Below are 19,617 nucleotides of genomic sequence, written 5' to 3'. Positions count from 1 at the left end.
TTTCCCTTTCTGAGTCGTCTCACGGTTTGCCAGAACTTCCTTGAGGCCATTCGAAAGTCCTTCTCCATGGCCTCGCCGAACTCCTCCCACACCCGGGTTTTTGCCTCAGCAACCGCCGCATCTGCAGCCCTTCTGGCCAACCGGTACCTGCCTGCTGATTCAGGAGACCCCTCGGCCAACCAAGCCCGAAAGGCCTCCTTCTTCAGCTTGACGTCCTCCTTCACCGCTGGTGTCCACCAGCGGGTTCTTGGATTGCCGCCACGACAGGCACCGATCGCCTTCCGACCAGAACTCCTAGCAGCAGCTTCCACAATGGAGGATTTGAACATGGCCCACTGAGATTCCATGTCCCCAGCCTCCCCCGGGATGCACGAGAAATTATTCCGGAGGTGGGAGTTGAAGACCTTGCGGACAGGATCCTCAGCCAGACGTTCCCAGTTCACCCTCACTACACGTTTGGGTTTACCGGGTCTGTCCGGCAGCCTCCCCCGCCACCTGATCCAACTCACCACCAGGTGGTGATTAGTTGACAGCTCTGCTCCTCTCTTCACCCGAGTGTCCAAGACATACGGCCGCAGGTCTGATGACACAACTACAAAGTCGATCATAGACCTTTGGCCTAGGGTGTTCTGGTACCAAGTACACTTATGAACCTCCCTATGCTCAAACATGGTGTTTGTTATGGACAGTCCATGACTAGCACAGAAGTCCAACAACAAAGCACCACTCGGGTTCAGATCGGGCAGGCCGTTCCTCCCAATCACACCCCTCCAGGTTTCTCCATTGTTACCCACGTGAGCGTTGAAGTCTCCCAGAAGAACTATGGTGTCCCCAGAACCGGTGCTATGCGTGGAGGTGAGCCCAACTATATCTAGTTGGTAGCGTTCCACCTCCCGCACCAGCTCCGGTTCCTTCCCCTCCAGAGAGGTGACATTCCACGTCCCTAGAGCTAGTCTGTGATGCTGGGGGTCAGCACGCCCAGGTTCCCGCCCCAGCCTGCCGCCCAGCTCACATTGCACCCGACCCCAATGCCTATCCCTGCAGGTGGTGGGCCCACAGGGTGGCGGCACGATGTAGCTTTTTCGGGCTGGGCCCGGCCGGGCCCCATGTGCCAAGGCCCGGCCACCAGATGCTTGCCGGCGAGCTCCCCTACCGGGTCTGGCTCCAGGAGGGTGCCCCGGTTTCCCTTTTCCGGGCGAGGTGCCACTACCTTACATCGTCCGATTCATTGGGGTTTTGTGAATCGCTCTTAGTCTGACCCCTCCCCCGAGACCACTTTGCCTTGGGAGACCCTACCAGGAGCTATTGCCCCCGACAACACAGCTCTCAGGATCACTGGGGCACACAAACCCCTCCACCACGATAAGGTGGCGATTCATTGGAGAAGTTTCATCTCCTCCAATGAAATGAAATAGATAAACATAAAATAGTATATGAAAATAAGATATTAAAACCAATAATAAAAGGAAATATTAAAGATGACCCTCATTGTCTCCTCCACAGGCGCTCATAGACATTGGCTGTGTGACGAAGAAAACTCTGGTGAAAGCTCCTAAACCCTCACTGTTCGCCCGCTCTGTGCGACAGAAAAGCCCGGAGACGAAAGTGAAGATTGAGGAACCGGGCGAGGTGTTTTACGAGCCGACCATCAGCTGCTGCCTGCGGCTCAGTCACATGTTACCCAACGAACGCCACTGGAACTATTGCATACAGTGAAGGTCATCACGGAGGTTATCTGGTATCACATTCGGTACATGATAAAAGGCTTTTGAAGTTTAAGATGATTTAAAAGCTAAGTTATAAGCCTTAATAATGTAAGTTTACAAAATGTTTCATGTCATCAGTTTCTTTGAAAATAGCACTTCTGGTTTTACAGAACGAGGATTTATTTTTACATTTCTTTCTTTATAGATTTATTTTTGTTGTTGTCAAAAATTTTTTTCTCAGAATTTAAATGAACTGAATGTAATTCTGAGACAAAAATGTTTGTTTTCCTTTTTTGTATGCTAAATAGCTTTTCAAATTATTAATAAAAGTGCATTACTTTACATTCTTGACTTATATTTGTCTTGCAGATCAGTGTTTATGTTTGTTTTATTGTTAATGCATCGCTATCACACTGCTCAGACTCCTTTTAGAAAACTAATGCCAGCGTGCCGTAAAGTAGCCTCTGGCGGATTTTTGAGCTTCGGATTCATAAAGGAGGGTCATGTTTTGCAAATGATTGTCGCTTGCATATCGAAGATAGATTTGAGTATTAATGTGCATTGATATTGATTTCCATCCTTTTCTTCGTACACATAATCCCTTAAGTGCAGCCATATCTGCCTTTTGCCAATAATTCATCAGACAGTTTATTTGAGCCAAACTGGTCTCTCACCAAAACAAGTTGTTTCTCCTTGAAGCATAAAAACATACTGAGCACATGACTTTATTTACATCCAGAGCCGGTCCTGACCATCTGGTGCCCTTTGAATAGTTGATTCCACCACCAATCATTGTATTAAAACACTCACTCAGAACCTGCTTAGCTTCATCTCATTGATATTAAGTTATGCAGATCATATTTCTCAAAACTATGTTGAAGATTATTCCCCAAAAACGTGTTTTGTCCGACTTTCCCTAATGATTTTAAGGTGTAAGTAGCAGACATTAACTAGCTATGTGTTAGCTAATAGGGTGATAGTGATGCGCCAGGATACGCCTATTTTTGAACGATTTTGAATAGTATTAAAATAGTATTGTATTAGCACAAAATAGTACAAGTTATACATTTTGAAGTATTTTTTTCTTGCTCCGGCTCTCATGCAGCTGCACAAGACACACACAAAATTTGGTCCATAGAGCTACTAGTGGTTAAAAAAGAAAATAAAAACCATGGCATTGGACTGAAGACTGAGAGACAAATATCTATAATCTTTGTAGACTTTCTTTTGCCACTGCATGCACAAACAAAAGGGGGGTTGAACCCATTGAAATCAGAATAACATATTATATCACACAAATACAGTGACTTGGTAAAAGGAGAAAGGGAAATCTCCCTGACATGTAAAATGGCAACAGGACGTTTGGTTGGCAACGGGTTGTTAATGTCTGCAAAGTTTGTTTTTGTAGTTAGGAAGCATAATTCAGCGGTTCAGGTGGTTTTGTAATCACTGAGGTACAGTATCCTATTTATCCTGAACACTTATCATGTAAAACTTAAGTCAGTGTGTATGACACCTCTTTATATTCTCGTTGTATCGCCCTGCTGCTCTTTTCTGAGCAAAAACAAACAGTTTTGAAATAAAATAATAATGCATTTTATCAGGGTACAAGCAGTGATGAAGAATAAACGGTAGACTTGTAGAGTTGTACTATTACATGCCCAGTAGTCATGGGAGGGCTCTCAGGAAGCTGAGCGATAAAGATCCCCGGGAAGTTGAGGATTGTTTTCTTAACGCTCTGCACTGCGAACTGTTTCCACATGAACTACAAGAACAAAACTTCTTGTGCATTGTCTACCTGATCCTTTCAGTTTTGTGTATGTAGACTCTTTATAGATTTCTGTCGCCACCTCAATAGGCTACAATGGAGGAGATTAGAGTTTTGCTTGTGGTACACGAAACATTGAGACACAATAGCAACAATTTCACTTTCTTTATTATTTATTATTTGACCTTACACATGGAGTTAAAGTACGACTTGTAAGTATAGATTTGTATTTTGTGGATTATTTCTCTAATGTGGAAAAAAAGATGTTCTCCAGTTTGTGTAATGATTTCTTGATTATATCAACATGTTTTTTCCTTGAAATGTCCTCAAGTTGACTGCCCTGATTTGTTACTAATTTAAAACTCAATAAATGTTGGCCTTTTTAAATGAATAGTATATTTTATTAGTCTTTAATGAGAAGAGTCTGGGTATTCAGTAGAGTGAAGATAGTAAAGGTAGCACTCAGATAAAGTAAAGTCCCTTTGACATTATTCTTTTGTCTGGAGAAGAAGATGTATAAATCTGGACTGCCTCTGGATATCTGTAACTATACAATGGCACACTTTCACTTTCATAAGGAGAAAAAAAAAAGCAGAGCGGATATGTGGTGTGAAAACAAGCTGAGCTGCCAACATTGTTCGACCACAATTGGAAAACCCAAAAAACAGAGCGGACTCATTCACTTCTCTGACCACCTTTTGGGTTTTATGTTCGACGGTTATTATTTTTTGGTCTGGCAAAAAGAAAATAACTTGGAATAATGTTTTCCTCTTTCATTCTGTTGGTCGTTTATTCGAGTTTCCTGCGCAGCTTCTATGTGTCCAGTTGTGGTAAGTGAAGAGTATTCCATCTGGTTTCTCTCTTTTAACTAGATTGTGATTTCCTCTGATGATCTGTTCCAAAAAAATCTACTTTTACCGTTGAATCTTGCACACTCAGAAAAACCTTTTTCATTTCAGGATATACTTAAATATGAAAGGATTTTCTATTGTTTTATAGTAATAATAAAATGTTTTTTTTCTGTCCATTGACTTATTATTAAAGCACATTTGACTGTTCTCTTTGAGATTCCTTTGAACATTCATCCTTTTTTAATTTTATACTTTCAAACACTTGTGTTTTGGTTTTTGTTGGACAGATGAAGATATTATAAATATTATTTTTGTTATGGTTGTTATTAATTAGTTTTACTGCTGCCCAATTCTCTGGAAGCTAAGAATCTGACGGAGTTGATCTGCTCTGTGAGAACTATTAAAAGAAACCTTTAGACATGCCTTTTAAGTCTGAATTTAACTTAAGATGCCTCATTATTTGTTATCTTTAAGTCTTAATCATTGGTTTTCATACCTTCTTTTATTCCTTGTGTTTATTTATTATTGTGGTAATTTTAAACATTTTATTGTTCAATGTTAATTTTTTTAAATATATAATTTAGATAAATAAAGACATATAGGATAAAACATAACTGCATCATGCAAGGTTAGAATGTATGAAAGTTTGTTTTGTATGTAAAGCGCTTTTAAAATGTATCTGACTTCTAATTACACATCAAGCTGTTTAATAACACAACCTTGTCTGTGTTACAGATGAAAACTGTGCAGATAAACCAGTATTCACTCCCTCCAGACTGGTAGTGAAGTTTGGTGACCCGATCTTTGCCAGCTGCTCCGTGTGTAAGCAGGACTGCATCAACAACTTATATGGCTTGGAAATACCTGTGGGCAATAAGACGAAAAACGGAACCACGATTTCATGGACAGTCAACAGACTGACGGAGTGGAGCACATCTCCACTGTGCTATTATAATAATGCAACTGGTCACCAGTGTTGCACCGATCTGCCGGTTACTGTCTACAGTAAGTAAAACAATAAATGTTGCAAGTAATGATTTAATCGTTTATAATCTAAATGAGTAATAAACCATTTTGGGGCATTTTGAAAGTTGTGTTTGTCTCTCTGTTTGTCTCCACAGAGCTTCCAGATAACGTGTCCATCAGCTTTGTTAATCACACAGGGCCGATGTTTGAGGGTCATCAGTACACTCTGCAGTGTTCAGTAGAGAAAGTGGCTCCTGTTGAAAAGCTTGTTGTGACCTTCTACAGAGGACGGACAGCACTGGGTCAACGATGGTCCAAACACAACGACACAGAGAAGAAACCACTGACTGAGATCTTCTCTTTAGACATCATCCCCAGTAAAGAACACGATGGAGCCCAGTACTGGTGTGAAGCAAAGCTAGAACTGGGACCTGAAGGACCACAGCCCCCTCCAGTGGTGACGTCACAAAACATCAGCACCACTGTGTACTGTGAGTCTGAAACTGAAACATCAACACACCTCAATGTTAGCATTGAACAAGTACCCAAAACCTCGCCATTATGAGAAAAACAAAAACTTTGATGTCAGTAAGATTTGTTATCATCCTTTTCTCTTGAAAGAGTTAATTAAAGGAAAAGCTAAACATTTTGGGAAATACCCTTATAGGAAGATATCGCTCTGTATCCGAGCTACAGCTAGCAGCTGGTTAGCTTAGCTTAGCTTAGCTTAGTATAAAGACTGAAAACAGGGAGAAACAACTAGCCAAGCTCTCAACTAACAAATAAGTGCATTTTCACATTCATGTCAAACTATTCCAGAAATCACAATTTATGTATTTTTAAGTTTGTAACATAGACTGTTTATGAGAAGTTGACATAGTCATTGTGACCCCACCCATTTGGTTTGTGGACTGCAGTTTTTAAGCCCAGAGTTCGGCAGTTTAGCCGTCGCCATGTGTTTTTTTTTTTTTTTTTGCAACCAGTGAAAGGAAGTGACCCTATTTGGACTGTGGAGGAGTGACGTGGAGGTTTTGGTAGCTAAATGAACTTCATGCTGTCTTGAAAAATATTTAAAACTAGCAATTGAGACCATAAACTCATGTTTACAATGTTTACTGAGGTAATAAATCAAGTGAGAAATAGTTATTTTCTCATAGACTTCCAAACAATCAGACTTTTTTGCAACCAGAGGAGTCGCCCCCTGATGGCCATTTAAAAGAATGCAAGATGAAGGCGCTTCCGCATTGACTATACTCTGTAGAACCGAAAGTTGCCGCAAGGCTTGTACACTTTCTGCATTAATAACATATGTTACATACGTTTTTCTCTCTGTCTCTTCCTCCTTACTAATCCCACAGATGGACCTCAGCTGGTGGGGATACCACATGATGATCGCAAAACTGTAGCAAGAGGAGACTTTCTGGAACTGAACTGTTCGGTTGTGGGAAACCCCCGCCCCTCCTACTCCTGGACGATCCCGTCAGAAAGAACTTCCCCCTCCAACAACAGCGTTCTCACTATCAACTCTGCAACTTTGGCGGATGACGGTCTGTACACCTGCACTGTCAGCAACAGCATTGGGACTGTCACCGTGAAGTTCAACGTGGTTGTCCAAGGTGAGTTTTGTTCCTTCTTTCTTTACCTAAACCTCTGATTCAACTCTTTTTTGCGGACAGCTACATGCTGATTGTTTATGCTCACCATCATCATGGTCTTCAAATGTGGATATTCTTAATATTCATATGTTAGGCATAAAAAAAGTCATAGTTTGATACTGCATTGATGTTATAGTATGAGCATATAGTTTATCTTTTTGTAAGCAATATGCTGTAGTATGGAGCCCCAAAGCTGACGAAATGCAGGAAGAAAATGTATCGCACCCACCAAAAATATAATAGAATCTTTTTTTAGAACATTCAATTGAGTGTAAACAGAAATCTGCCTTCCCTTAATTGATTTAGTTTCAACTACAGTACATAGTTTCCAGAATTATTTATTTATTTCTATTGTTTTGTCTAACCCATTGTTTGCTTTTTATGTATTCCCAAATGTCCCCCACTCATCAGTTTTCTTTTTCCGAATTTCCATATGATAATTAGGGGAACATTTGTGCGTATGACGTGGGCGAGGAGTAAGGAAAATTAGAAATGTGCAGAAGAAATTGGGACATAGAGAAATCTTTAACCATCTGCAAAAATTGAAGAATTCATTTATTAATAAATAAATGATAAATAAATAATAATAAATCATTTCATCAATTGATTTGAGGTAAAGGAATGAAATAAGTGTAAAGTATAAGTATGAACTTATAATTAATTATTTTTTGAGTCCTTTTTAATTATCTAACTTCCACTTTGCTACCATGGTATAATATTTAACTACCTTTCTATCAGTTTTGGGGTTTTCAGGTTTTTGCTTTCACTGGTATGTAATACAAAGCACCTGTCCAGAAAAAAAGATACAAGAGATTTACAAAAAAGGAAAACATGGTTGATGTCAGTTCTTCATTAAAAGATGTTGCGTAACAAAACCACAACTGTCCATTTGTCCGTAGATTTGTTGACCTCAACAAGACTGCCGCCAACAACCACTACCATCCCAACAACCACTACCATCCCAACAACCACTACCATCCCAACAACCACACCATCCCAACAACCACACCCACCACAACAACCACAAAGACAACAACCGTACCGAACAGTGGCACCAGCAGCACACAGCTTCGCAGGTTCATAATGTGCTTTATGCTTTTATTCTCTGCTCTGGTTTGAGTATTTCCCAAAGAACGAAAGAGGTTTGTTTCCAAAACAATAGCAACGAAGATTTTTGCCACTAAAGAATAAACAATAAAATGGACAATAAAAGATAATCAGATCTCTAAATACATTGAGCAGCCAGTCTGTTGTGTAAGAAGTTACTTTTTATGATGTCATACTGATATTTGACCACTAGAGGGCATTCGCTTTTAAGTGACAACTGTTTAAATGCTTTTTTTTTCTCTGCAAGTGCATACATAAAACATACTGTATTGAGTAAGATTGGATATATTTTATAGACAGCAAAAAAAGCCAAGCTAGCGGCTCTGTGAGGCTGTACTACTGAGCTAAATGCTAAAATCAGTTTGCTAATTTGCTAGCAATGACAATGCTAACATGCTGAGGTTTAGTTGAAGCAATGTTTAACATGTTTACTATCTTATTTTAGCATTTTAGAAGGATTTAATTTGTTACATATAACACAAAGTACAACTGAGGCTGTTTATATGTTTATAGATGGAAATGGCATTAGTTTTGCAGGTATTTTATCACAAGCCATACGGATGAGGGATTCATGAATGTTTGTATATATTTAATGGCAATCAATAGTCGCTGAGATTTTCAGTCTGGAGCAAAGTGGTGGACATTCCATTAGCAGCTAGCATGGCAAAGTTGTTCATAAATAAATTATGTTGTTACCATGTATGTGTGGTCTGTATGTTTTACTCCAGTTGACGTTTTATTCAATGAAAGACACTGTGTAGGATTTGAATATTGCTAACTTCTACAGGTGGTTCATTAAAATAAACTGAAACTGATCAAAGCATTGGGCTTCTCTTTTGGAAAGAGCCGCTAGCTTTTTCCACCTGTTTCCGCTCTTTATGCTAAGTTATGCTAGCTGTCCCGGGGCTCCAGCTGTATATTTAATGGAAAGACATATTGATTTTTCTCATCTTACTGTCTGCAAGAAAGCGGTTACCAGCAAAGGGCTGTTTCATTTTAAGGTGAGTTCAAACTTAGTCATTCCCGCCTTTCAGTTCAATCATTACAGTAAAGTGATTCAATGAAAAGATGAGTATTTCTTGCTGACTTGATATTAATGTTCTCTGTCCCTCTTTTTGTCACCATACCCCTCATTTCTAGAAAACATTTATACAGACATGCATGCTCCTTTTAATGGCCGTTGGCAGAAGGAGAAGTGCTGGTTATCATCATCATCAGCATCGGCCTCTTCATCATCTTCAAATCTCCATGAAAAAAACCCACTTAAAGGTATTTCTTCTATTCTGATTGTTTTGATATTTCAAAATGACAGACTGGACATCCGTTTTCACAATAGACTGTGAGAAGGCAGGCTGTTGTGGTGTACACCTTTAATTTTCACAATGTAATACTGATGTTTTACCACTAGATGGTAGAATACTACTATAATCTATAAAGTGTTCAGTTTTGTTTTTAAATGGTGAGGCATCCTTTTTCTAATCGGAGCCAAGGCTGTAATTTCCGCTGTGGACACTGAGGTCATGTCCTGAGGTCATGTCCTGTGTGTCCCTTTCTTTTATGGAAAGCACATTGTCCTATTAAAAACTCCCACATAATGAGTATTTGATAGGCTGCTATTAATAAGTAGTAGCAGTAAGAGTAGAGTTGCTGTACTTAAATTTGACTTGAAGTTTCACTTTCGGTATTACAGGTATTACATGTTTTGACCTTTTTTCCCAAACTGCTCAATGCTAAATATGTTCAATGAGGAACTTTACGTTAATTAAATATAGTTTGAAGTGAGACAGGTTTCCATATTTATATCAGTAAACATCTGACCAAAGAATAAGTTAATCTTAGGTCAAAAGATTAAAACAGATCACACTGGATGCATCAGATGTATTTTCATTAGTCCTCGGAATGTAATGAGGTTTGATACTGAGAAAATGATTTTAATATAATTTACAGAAAACTTAATAAATAAATAATATTATTAAGTTTATAATAATATAATAAGTGGAGGGGCCAATATTTCTAAAATCCTTGCCCTGCCCAAACTCAGTGCACAATAAAGTGAGTGATATGTTACAAAACATTAGGGTTGTATTTTAATATGACACAAAGTATCAAAAATGAGAAGAAACAGTGTCAATAAGTATTAAGTCATTGCCATACATTTATATTTTGGTGTTTAATTCAGTCAAAAACATTATTTTTATGTTCATGTACTTCCACCATTAATAAGAAAGGAATAAAACTTGAATAAATCTCTTCTCTTGAGTCAATATTTTCCAATCAAAGCAAAACTATTGTGCAATGACATCATTCTCAAAGCCCATTTACTCTCATTGAAAAAATACATTACATTACATTACAGTCATTTAGCAGACGCTTTTATCCAAAGCGACTTACAATCAGTAGTATATTACATATCATTCACCCATTCACACACTGATGACAGGCTACCATGCAAGGTGCCACCATCAGACTCTAACTAACATTCATGCAACATCCAGTCCACACCGATGGCAAGCCTTCGGGAGCAACTTGGGGTTAAGTGTCTTGCCCAAGGACACATCGACTGCCGAAGCCGGGTATCGAACCACCGACCCTCTGATTGGAGAACTACCTTGCTCTCCACTACACCACAGCCACCTCCCACCTTAGAAAATGAACCACAGTTTAATTCACACACTGTATGATTCACAGCATTTTAGGGATTCCCCTAGTAGATCGTTACTTCCAAAGTGACTTCCAAAACAGCAGCCTCTCATTTCTGTCTTTATTCAGATTACCACTGGGAGGTGCCATAATCAGAATATTTAAATAAAAGTTATCAAATAGACTGCTTTATATTTGTAACTAAACAATAATCACACCTTGAAGTGGAGTTTTCTGACATCTTAAGAAGCTATAGATGCCTCAAGTACCTTGATGATGAAAGCAGAGAGCAATATGTGACTTATGTTTGAGTATTAAAAGACATTAAAACCTATAAGAATTCACTGAGAAGTGTAATATGAGCAGGTTGTAACTTGCACAAACCTCAAACCTTACATCCTACTTACAGGAAAACTATTCGATAACATTTAGTAAACGTGAATGCAAATCTGCAACGTGAATAATTAAACAAAGTTGAGGCGGACAATGGGATTTATGGACAAAGGAAGAGTTTGATACACAATGAATCACAATTCAATTCAAAACAACTTCCCCAGGCCCCTTCCTTCTCATTCTCTACCAGTCATTCCGTGATTACTCCCCTCAGTATTCAGTACAAACCTGAATTGCTCCTGCTTTTTATTTCTGCATGTTTTGACCTTCTGGATTGTGCGATTGTTCCTGACCTGCTTTCCTATCGAGCCCTTCTTGGTTTGGTTTGTTTGTACAGCCGTCCTGTTAAGCCAACCAGTAAGCCTTTTTCCCCTTTATTCTACCAGCTTGCCTTTGTTGTTTTATTTGTCTGCACTCGAGTCCTCCTTCATCTTCTATGCAGCAGCTTCATGCAGATCAAAAGCACATATACAATAGATAGAAAAGAAAGAAAAGTACTGTTAATAGCCCAAAATAAAAGCATTCAAAGGCTGTGACCTTTAAAATTTAGATGTGGAATCTGATAAATAATTATTTTTCAAATCAGATTAACCTGTAACAGTCCTGAGTAGGTCATTGTAAGCACTCATTTACGATTATTTTCAAAATAAAAGCCATGTTAAGATGATCATCATACTGATTCTGTGTAAGAAGTACATACTAAAAGTACATGAATTCAGAGAATGGCAGTTCTGACAGTGGTGACTGTACCATGTCGAGTTCAGGGTATAAAGCTTAGTAATACTTCCTATGAAAACCCCCCTGGTTTAAATGTAACCTGAACTTCCTCTTAAATATGTCAGCTAGTCTGTATTATGTCAATGTTTCACTTCTGTTAACTTTGCAGAACTGGAAACTCTAAATACTTCAGAGGGTATTTCACAATGTAGGGGGGAAAAGCATGGTGTGGACATGAAGTCATAATAAGTCATAATGTGTAGGGTACCTAAAGCGACCATAAACACTCTTATTTTGCCTTCAGGCCCAAATTAAAAGTAAATTATATCAAACGTGTTGCTTTCCCGCCAATGTCTAAAATATGGAAAGATACAACATATTCACATTCAGTAAATTTAGCAGTGACTTTCACCAGAGAGGTGTTATTCACAGGAATCTGGGGGAGATAATGGAGTCAAACATACACAGGTCCAGGTCCTGGTTCAGCCTGTCTCTGTTTATGGTATGTGTCAAACTGTTAAGGCTTATCGTCTCCTGCTCAAACTACATCATTACTGTTCACTGGAACATGCAAAACCTTCATCCAAAGAACTTTTGCTTATCGTCAGGTTATTATATAACTAGCCTCACACATATTGCAACATCAAAAAGTAATTATCTTTGACATATATAAAGTGTTATGTTGTATTAATATGTCAAAGGGAAAATCATGAAATGCAGAAAATTCTAATGGCTGTTATCCAACCTAATGAAAATAATGATTTCATATTTGAAAGGTTGAGTGTGTGTCGGATATGGGCAGTTTTTTTTGTTACTTGTTCTTGAAATGAAATAACTTTTTAGCATAAAAGTGTGAAAAAAACACTAAAAATGAAGCTAACGTCCCAGCAAGTAGCCGGTTAGCTTAGCTTAGCATCAGGCCTGGAATCAGGGGGAACAGCTAGCTGTCCGAAAGTCAACCAGCACATCTAAAGCTTGCTTTTTAACACATTATATTTGTTTAAACTGAAGTAGTAAAGTGACACCCTGTCCTTTTAATCTTATTAATCTGTTTCCCCTTGTTTCTATCAGGTTTTTTTTACATTTTAACCCTTGAATTGTTTTTTTTAGATAATAAAAATCTAACTGTAACATGGCAGCCAGCTCATTGAAGAGGACCTGCTTTATATTCAGATACATTATAAACAGCTCATTCTAATGGAACAAAAAAAGACTATATACCAAAGAAAACATACTTATAAATATTAACTTCCATTTCTGCCCATATATATCCCTCTAAATGCCTCCACAATGTCCTCTATAGTGGTTCTGGTCAAGGTTTGATTCACTGCAGTTTCCTGATGTTTTCTTACTCTATTTAAGTGCCTCTGCTGCTCTTTTCCTGACACCAAGGGCTATTAAAATACCTGGCTCACTGATATGGAGTCTGGCCTCCCCCTGGCTACAAGCATGTGGTGGGGGAGGAGGTGAAAAGAAAAGTAAAAACAGATCAAAAATATGTGGAGGTAAAAATGAGAAAAACAGCTGAAATTCTGGAGTATGCTGTGGAGGAAGCTGACCTTTCAGAGAGTTCAGAGGGTGGACAATAGTTGCACTCTGTGGATTTGAAAGCTGATTTTGTGAGAGTGACTTTTGCTTCCTAAAGGGAGGAACTGCTTTCAGGAAGGCATTAAGGGGAGTGTGTTTCCGGATTCCTCTACCAAAGCTACCTCCCTCCCCCCTCACAAAAAAAAAAAAAATAAAAAAAAAGTTCTGTAACTTACTGAGCAGGTTAGGTTAGATACCTGTGTGTGCTTATATTTGGGATCTTTATCTCAGTGGAGGAGGGGCCGCCGGCTGAGTCATGTTGTCATCACTCAAGGTCATGAGCCTCAGTCATCCTCTTCTGGAATTTCCCAAAACTGTTTTCGGAAATCCTCCCAGTTTGCTGACTGGTTTCATTTTCTCTTTTCCATGAGCTAATAATGACGCGCTTAGAACCCCTTCAGTAGGCTGGCAGACTGCGCGAGACAACAGGGCTCTCTGGTCCGGGGTGAATAAGGGAGTGGACTTTACTGCTTTTACTTTCAATTCCAGTCGCTCATTCTCTGGGCTCCCGCTCAACAGCTTTTTATTTTATTACCGGACATCTCATTTGCGTACAAGACCTACTGGGAATAATGCTTTTCTGTAACTTATTTTTGGTGGTTTCTATGATAAGTTTTCTGCAGGACTTCCATGTCTCCAGCTGCGGTAAGTTTCCCACCTGTGTTGCGGTCTGAAGATTTCCGTCTTGTAGAAAGCGGTTTATCTCCTCTCTCTATGTTTGTTGTTTAAATGTTATGTTTAATGTAGTAGAACTCAAATGATTCACTGATTAAAATCTCGTCTTATCACACTTATATATATATATATATATATATATATATATATATATATATATATATATATATATATATATATATATATATATATATATATATATATATATATATATATATATATATATATATATATATATATATATACATATATATATATATATATATATATATATATACATATATATATATATATATATATATATGTATATATATATATATATATATATATATATATATATATATATATATATATATATATATATATATATATATATATATATATATATATATATATATATATATATATATATATATATATATATATATATATATATATATATATATATATATATATATATATATATATATATATATATATATATATATATATATATATATATATATATATATATATATATATATATATGTATATATATATGTGTATATATATATATATATATATATATATATGTATATATATATATATATATATATATATATATGTATATATATATATATATATATATATATATATATATATATTTGGTTTAAGTATTTTTGTTCTTTCCTTATTAATAACTGTAGTACTGTTGTAATACTGTATTATTGTAATATAAGATGTTTTATAGCCTCTCTGGATATAGTGTTGTAGCAATGTACAAACCATTTGTCATCTCTCTTTTTCTCCCATTCTGAATATTGTACTAAATATTGTGAACTTTATACATAGTTTGGCAGAAATATATCTTTGGCCATATCTTAAACAGGGCCATGCCAATAAAGCTCATTTGAAAATGCAGTAGGCTTTCTTTCATTCGATTACACACTGCTAGTAGACGACAGTCAGTTCTGAAAGTGAAAATGTGACATTCAGTGAACCGGTGTGAACTCTTGTGATCACAGGAGAATAACCACGGACCATAGTATGAACCTTAACCTGTATAACCTTATTGATTTATTCAGTGATTGACTAGAAATGTAGAAATGCAAATATATATTGATTGGAAAAACACGACTACATAATGAAAAATGAAAATGTATTGTTGTTGAGTTTTGTAAAAGGTGATTTTGAATGTTGATTTTCCATGAAGCAGTTTAAAAACTTCAACCTTGTCTGTTTTGCAGATGAAAACTGTGCAGTTAAACCAGTATTCACTCCCTCCAGACTGGTAGTGAAGTTTGGTGACCCGACCTCTGCCAGCTGCTCCGTGTGTAAGCAGGACTGCATCAACAACTTATATGGCTTGGAAATATCTGTGGGCACAAAGACGAAAAACGGAACCACGATGTCATGGAGAGTCAACAAACTGACGGAGTGGGACCCATCTCCACAGTGCTATTATAGTAATGCAACTAATTACCAGTGTTGCACCGTTCTGCCGGTTACTGTCTACAGTAAGTAAAACAATAAATGTTGCAAGTAATGATTTAATCATTTATAATCTAAATGAGTAATAAACCATTTTGGGGGATTTTGAAAGTTGTGTTTGTCTCTCTGTTTGTCTCCACAGAGCTTCCAGATAACGTGTCCATCAGCTTTGTTAATCTCACTGGGCCGATGATTGAGGGTCATCAGTACACTCTGCAGTGTTCAGTAGAGAAAGTGGCTCCTGTTGAAAACCTCGTTGTGACCTTCTACAGAGGACGGACAGCACTGGGTCAACGATGGTCCAAACACAACGACACAGAGAAGAAACCACTGACTGAGATCTTCTCTTTAGACATCATCCCCAGTAAAGAACACAATGGAGCCCAGTACTGGTGTGAAGCAAAGCTAGAACTGGGACCTGAAGGACCACAGCCCCCTCCAGTGGTGACATCACAAAAAATCAGCACCACTGTGTACTGTGAGTCTGAAACTGAAACATCAACACACCTTGCCACCCTTGGTTATGTTGGTCTCCTTTGCAATGATGGAAGAGATATTTAGTTATTTTCCTTAAAACTGACATAATCAATATTTTGTAGATCAGCAATAGATCACATGTCTACTTGTATGTAAAAGAAAACATAGATAATTATCACCAGACTCCTCAGTCCTCTTCATCTCTACGGACCTTTTATAGTGTCTTTCATTCATTGCTTAGGTTTTCTGGTCTGCAACCTTACTGTTTTGGTTCAGTCTCATAGCTCTAATCTTTCAGCCGCAACAGGCAGGTATTTTCAGAGAAAAAGCTCTAAAAGCAGCATACTGACTCCATATGATTCTACATGCTACTCAGCATAGTGATATGTCAGTGTTTTGTTAGCAGCCTGCTTATGCTGTCCCAAACTGGCCCAAAAAAAGCCCAGTTATTACATACCGCAATGACACACTGTGTGTGTTCGGATTGAAATATCTCAACTAATATTGGATGGGTTACTGTGACATTTTATAAAGATATTCGTGGATCACAGAGGAAGAATTCTACTAAGTTTCGGAAATCCCCTGACTTTTTCTCTAGCACCGTCATGAGGCTTATGATTCAATGATATTAAATGCAACTTATTTGTATCGCCCCAAATCACAAATTGCCTCTGAAGACCCCACAATTTGTACAGGAAATAATAATAATAATAATAATAGTAATAGCAGTAGCTGTCAGGCACGACCACGGTCCAGGTATAACCACGATCCATAGAAACCTGCTGCCCAAGAAAGCGCAAAGACACCGGGGCTCACGTGAAATTTAGGATAAACTTTTGGTGATCCATAAAAAGTTACATGTATGTCTCTCATAAGACAAAAATATTTTATTAGTCCAATACTTTACAGATACGACATTACATTCCCATAAGTCTCAGTGCTGATTATCAAAAGTTGGTGTGTTACACTTAGATGGTGAACAGTATCATAATACCTGCTAAACATCAGCACGTTAGCATAATCACTGTGAGCATGTAAGTTTACTGAATTTACCATGTCTGAGCACAGTGAGACACATAACAGAGCAGTGACTCTTTACATGTTACTCACAGATCTTTAAAGTATCTAATACAGTAAGATGATCATATGTTTTGTACATAAAACATCAGTCTGCAAAGGAACTTTTATTGGTATTCAAATACAGCTGCTCCTGCTAGTGGATTAAAAAGTACAACATTTTCCTCTGGGTTTTTTTGGAGTACAAGTTTATAAAAGCAGAAACTGAAAGTGAGGTACAACAGTCTTTTAGGTACTTCCCAAACCCTTCTCCACACAATGAATCATATATCTGCATCAGGGACAAGCTGTTTGATTGTGAAAATGTTCCCATGTTACTGAAATGACGTGTTGTGTTTCATCCTCAAACAGATAAGCCTCAACTAGAGAGTTCACGGTATCCGGATACAATCACCATCAAGGAAGGAGACACTCTACAACTAAACTGCTCGGCTGTTGGAAACCCACGCCCCTCGTTCACCTGGACGCTCCCGACACAAAGCCCTTCAACCTACAACAGCAGCGTTCTCACTATCAAGTCTGCGACCTTGGCGGATGGGGGTCTGTTCACCTGCACTGTCAGCAACATCGTGGGGACTGTCACTGTGAAGCTTAACGTGGACGTTCAAGGTGAGTTTAATTGTCCGGTTCTTCAGGGGTTATGACTGTTACTGGAAAGTGAGTGCAGCCACACTGTTGCTTCCTCTCAGCAGATTAGAGTTGATTCTCGCACATGTGACATAAGTAAAGGAAGTGCATTGTGACTGTTTTGGTATTTGGTGTTGATCTGACATATAATGTTCTCTGTTCCTTTTTTTTTCTTTACCCCTCACCCAACTTTCTGCAGAAAACTACAATGGAATCATTATAGGAGTGATAGTAGCAGTTGTTGGTCTGATTGTCGTCTCGGTCCTTATTGTATACTTCTATTTCTACAAACAAAATCGAATGGGACAGTACAACCTGAAGGACGTTTTCCGCTTGCACCAGCGGCACGTTCCTGTGCCCACTGTGGAGTAAGCCTGTGGGGAAGGCATGACAACATGTATGGACCTTTGTTGCATCTTTATCTCGCCCTCATTTCCTGTCATTCCTCTACTGATGCTATCTAATGACAGTTTAAGACAAGTTTCAACTTGTGTGACCTTTGTATTGAATGGAACAAGTCACAAGCTTCCTTATTCCTGACTGCTGCATTTGCAGAAGCTTCATTTACTGTAAAGTGCAGTGTTACACTCTGTTACTCTTATTAGGGAGAGACGTAAACAACTCAGATCACTTCATGACAACAACATTTTCTTATATTATGTGGAGTTAAAATATGGGCTTTTAGTTGATATGGCCGTCATTTCAGCGTCATTTCAGCAGTCCTTGAAAAGTAGCTTTCTTGAGAAACTCCGGCACATTTACAGAAATGCTGATTCATGTGCGTTGTCATAAAACACACACGCAAAAGAATGTGAATATAACATATCACAGTCGCCATAAACAGGTTGTAGGACTATCTACTGCTGCAGTTGACTTCATAACTTTATGTACAGTTGTAAATAGAATAACACTGTGTGAAAATGCACATACTGAACTTCACGGCTGTGTGTTAAACCACTGAAAGCTTGTGCCAGACCTCGTCACAAACCACAGCTCCTCACAAAGCAACCGTTTCTGTTTGTGTGTATTTGTAATTTGTGTGTTGTATTGATGTGCTAGGTTAGTGACACTGAAAAAAGAGGAATTCACACAAGCAAAAACTGTGTAATAATGAACTGCACAATTACAAAATGTGTGCTTTGACCACATTTATTTCAAAATGATAAATAAATGTTCATTTTGTACAATGAGATGCACTTCAGTCTCTTCTGTTGTTATTTTATTGCATTTTTTTTAAAGGAGTTGCAAATACATAGAGACAATGTTTAAACACCACAAAATTGATGCACCAGTATGTTAAATATTAAACATTATCTAAATTGTATTTCCTAATCATGTGCCTTAGATTCCCATAATCCAGTGAAGGAATCTGCCCTTCCCTCGATATAAAAAGTAATGATGGAACTTGAGGATGTAAAGCTTTCCTGTTTATGAGATTCTTCATCGCTTGGCTAGCTGGACTCTTTCAGAACTCTCAACACTTTTTGATCTCTGGGGATTTTATGGGGAACTCCGCTGCAGAGATCATGGTGAGAACAAAGCGAGTAATTGCATCCCAGAAATGTTACACTCCTACTCGTTTCCTTAACTTAGAGGAAATGGAAAGAGGAAAGAGGAGGACATGAAAAAACTTTGATAATTAGTAATAGACAAACTTTTGATTAAGTAGCCCTATCAAAACTGATTAAAAAACCTACTCCACAATGTTATCTGCACTGTTATCCCACTAGTGTTCATGTAGGCTACACAGTCTGTCTATATAAGCATTTGTGTTTTTCTTATTGCAGGGAAAACATGTCCCTGATTGGCTTTAATTATCTTTTATTAACAAGACTGGAAAGCAGGTCCATCCGTCCTAGTGAACAATTATGTACAACAACCGTACAACTGAGAAAGAAACT

General features: G+C 38.0%; 2 protein-coding genes across 2 annotated transcripts in view; both read left to right on the top strand.

Moving 5' to 3' along the window:
* The window catches only part of LOC129095717 (general transcription factor 3C polypeptide 1), a 41,234-nt gene extending 39,181 nt beyond the window's left edge, over positions 1 to 2,053 (top strand). The window contains 1 exon segment of the mRNA XM_054604275.1: positions 1,504 to 2,053. Within this exon segment, the coding sequence (XP_054460250.1) occupies positions 1,504 to 1,716 (213 nt within the window). The 3' untranslated portion in view covers positions 1,717 to 2,053.
* A 3,402-nt stretch (positions 2,054 to 5,455) lies between these two features.
* LOC129095341 (hemicentin-1-like) lies at positions 5,456 to 18,906 on the top strand (the record flags this gene model as incomplete). The annotated part of the gene is given in 8 exon segments (XM_054603745.1): positions 5,456 to 5,782; positions 6,650 to 6,907; positions 7,846 to 8,027; positions 13,849 to 14,035; positions 15,292 to 15,561; positions 15,678 to 16,013; positions 17,441 to 17,698; positions 17,916 to 18,906. Coding segments are annotated over 8 exon segments (1,991 nt in total), but the record flags the coding sequence as incomplete, so codon positions are not given.
* Positions 18,907 to 19,617: the final 711 nt, after the last annotated feature.

The sequence above is a fragment of the Anoplopoma fimbria genome, chromosome 9, assembly GCF_027596085.1.
Source record: "Anoplopoma fimbria isolate UVic2021 breed Golden Eagle Sablefish chromosome 9, Afim_UVic_2022, whole genome shotgun sequence".
In the NCBI taxonomy this organism is placed as follows: domain Eukaryota; kingdom Metazoa; phylum Chordata; class Actinopteri; order Perciformes; family Anoplopomatidae; genus Anoplopoma; species Anoplopoma fimbria.
Note: the sequence above shows the minus strand (reverse complement) of the source record. Positions and strands in the feature narration are given on the sequence as shown.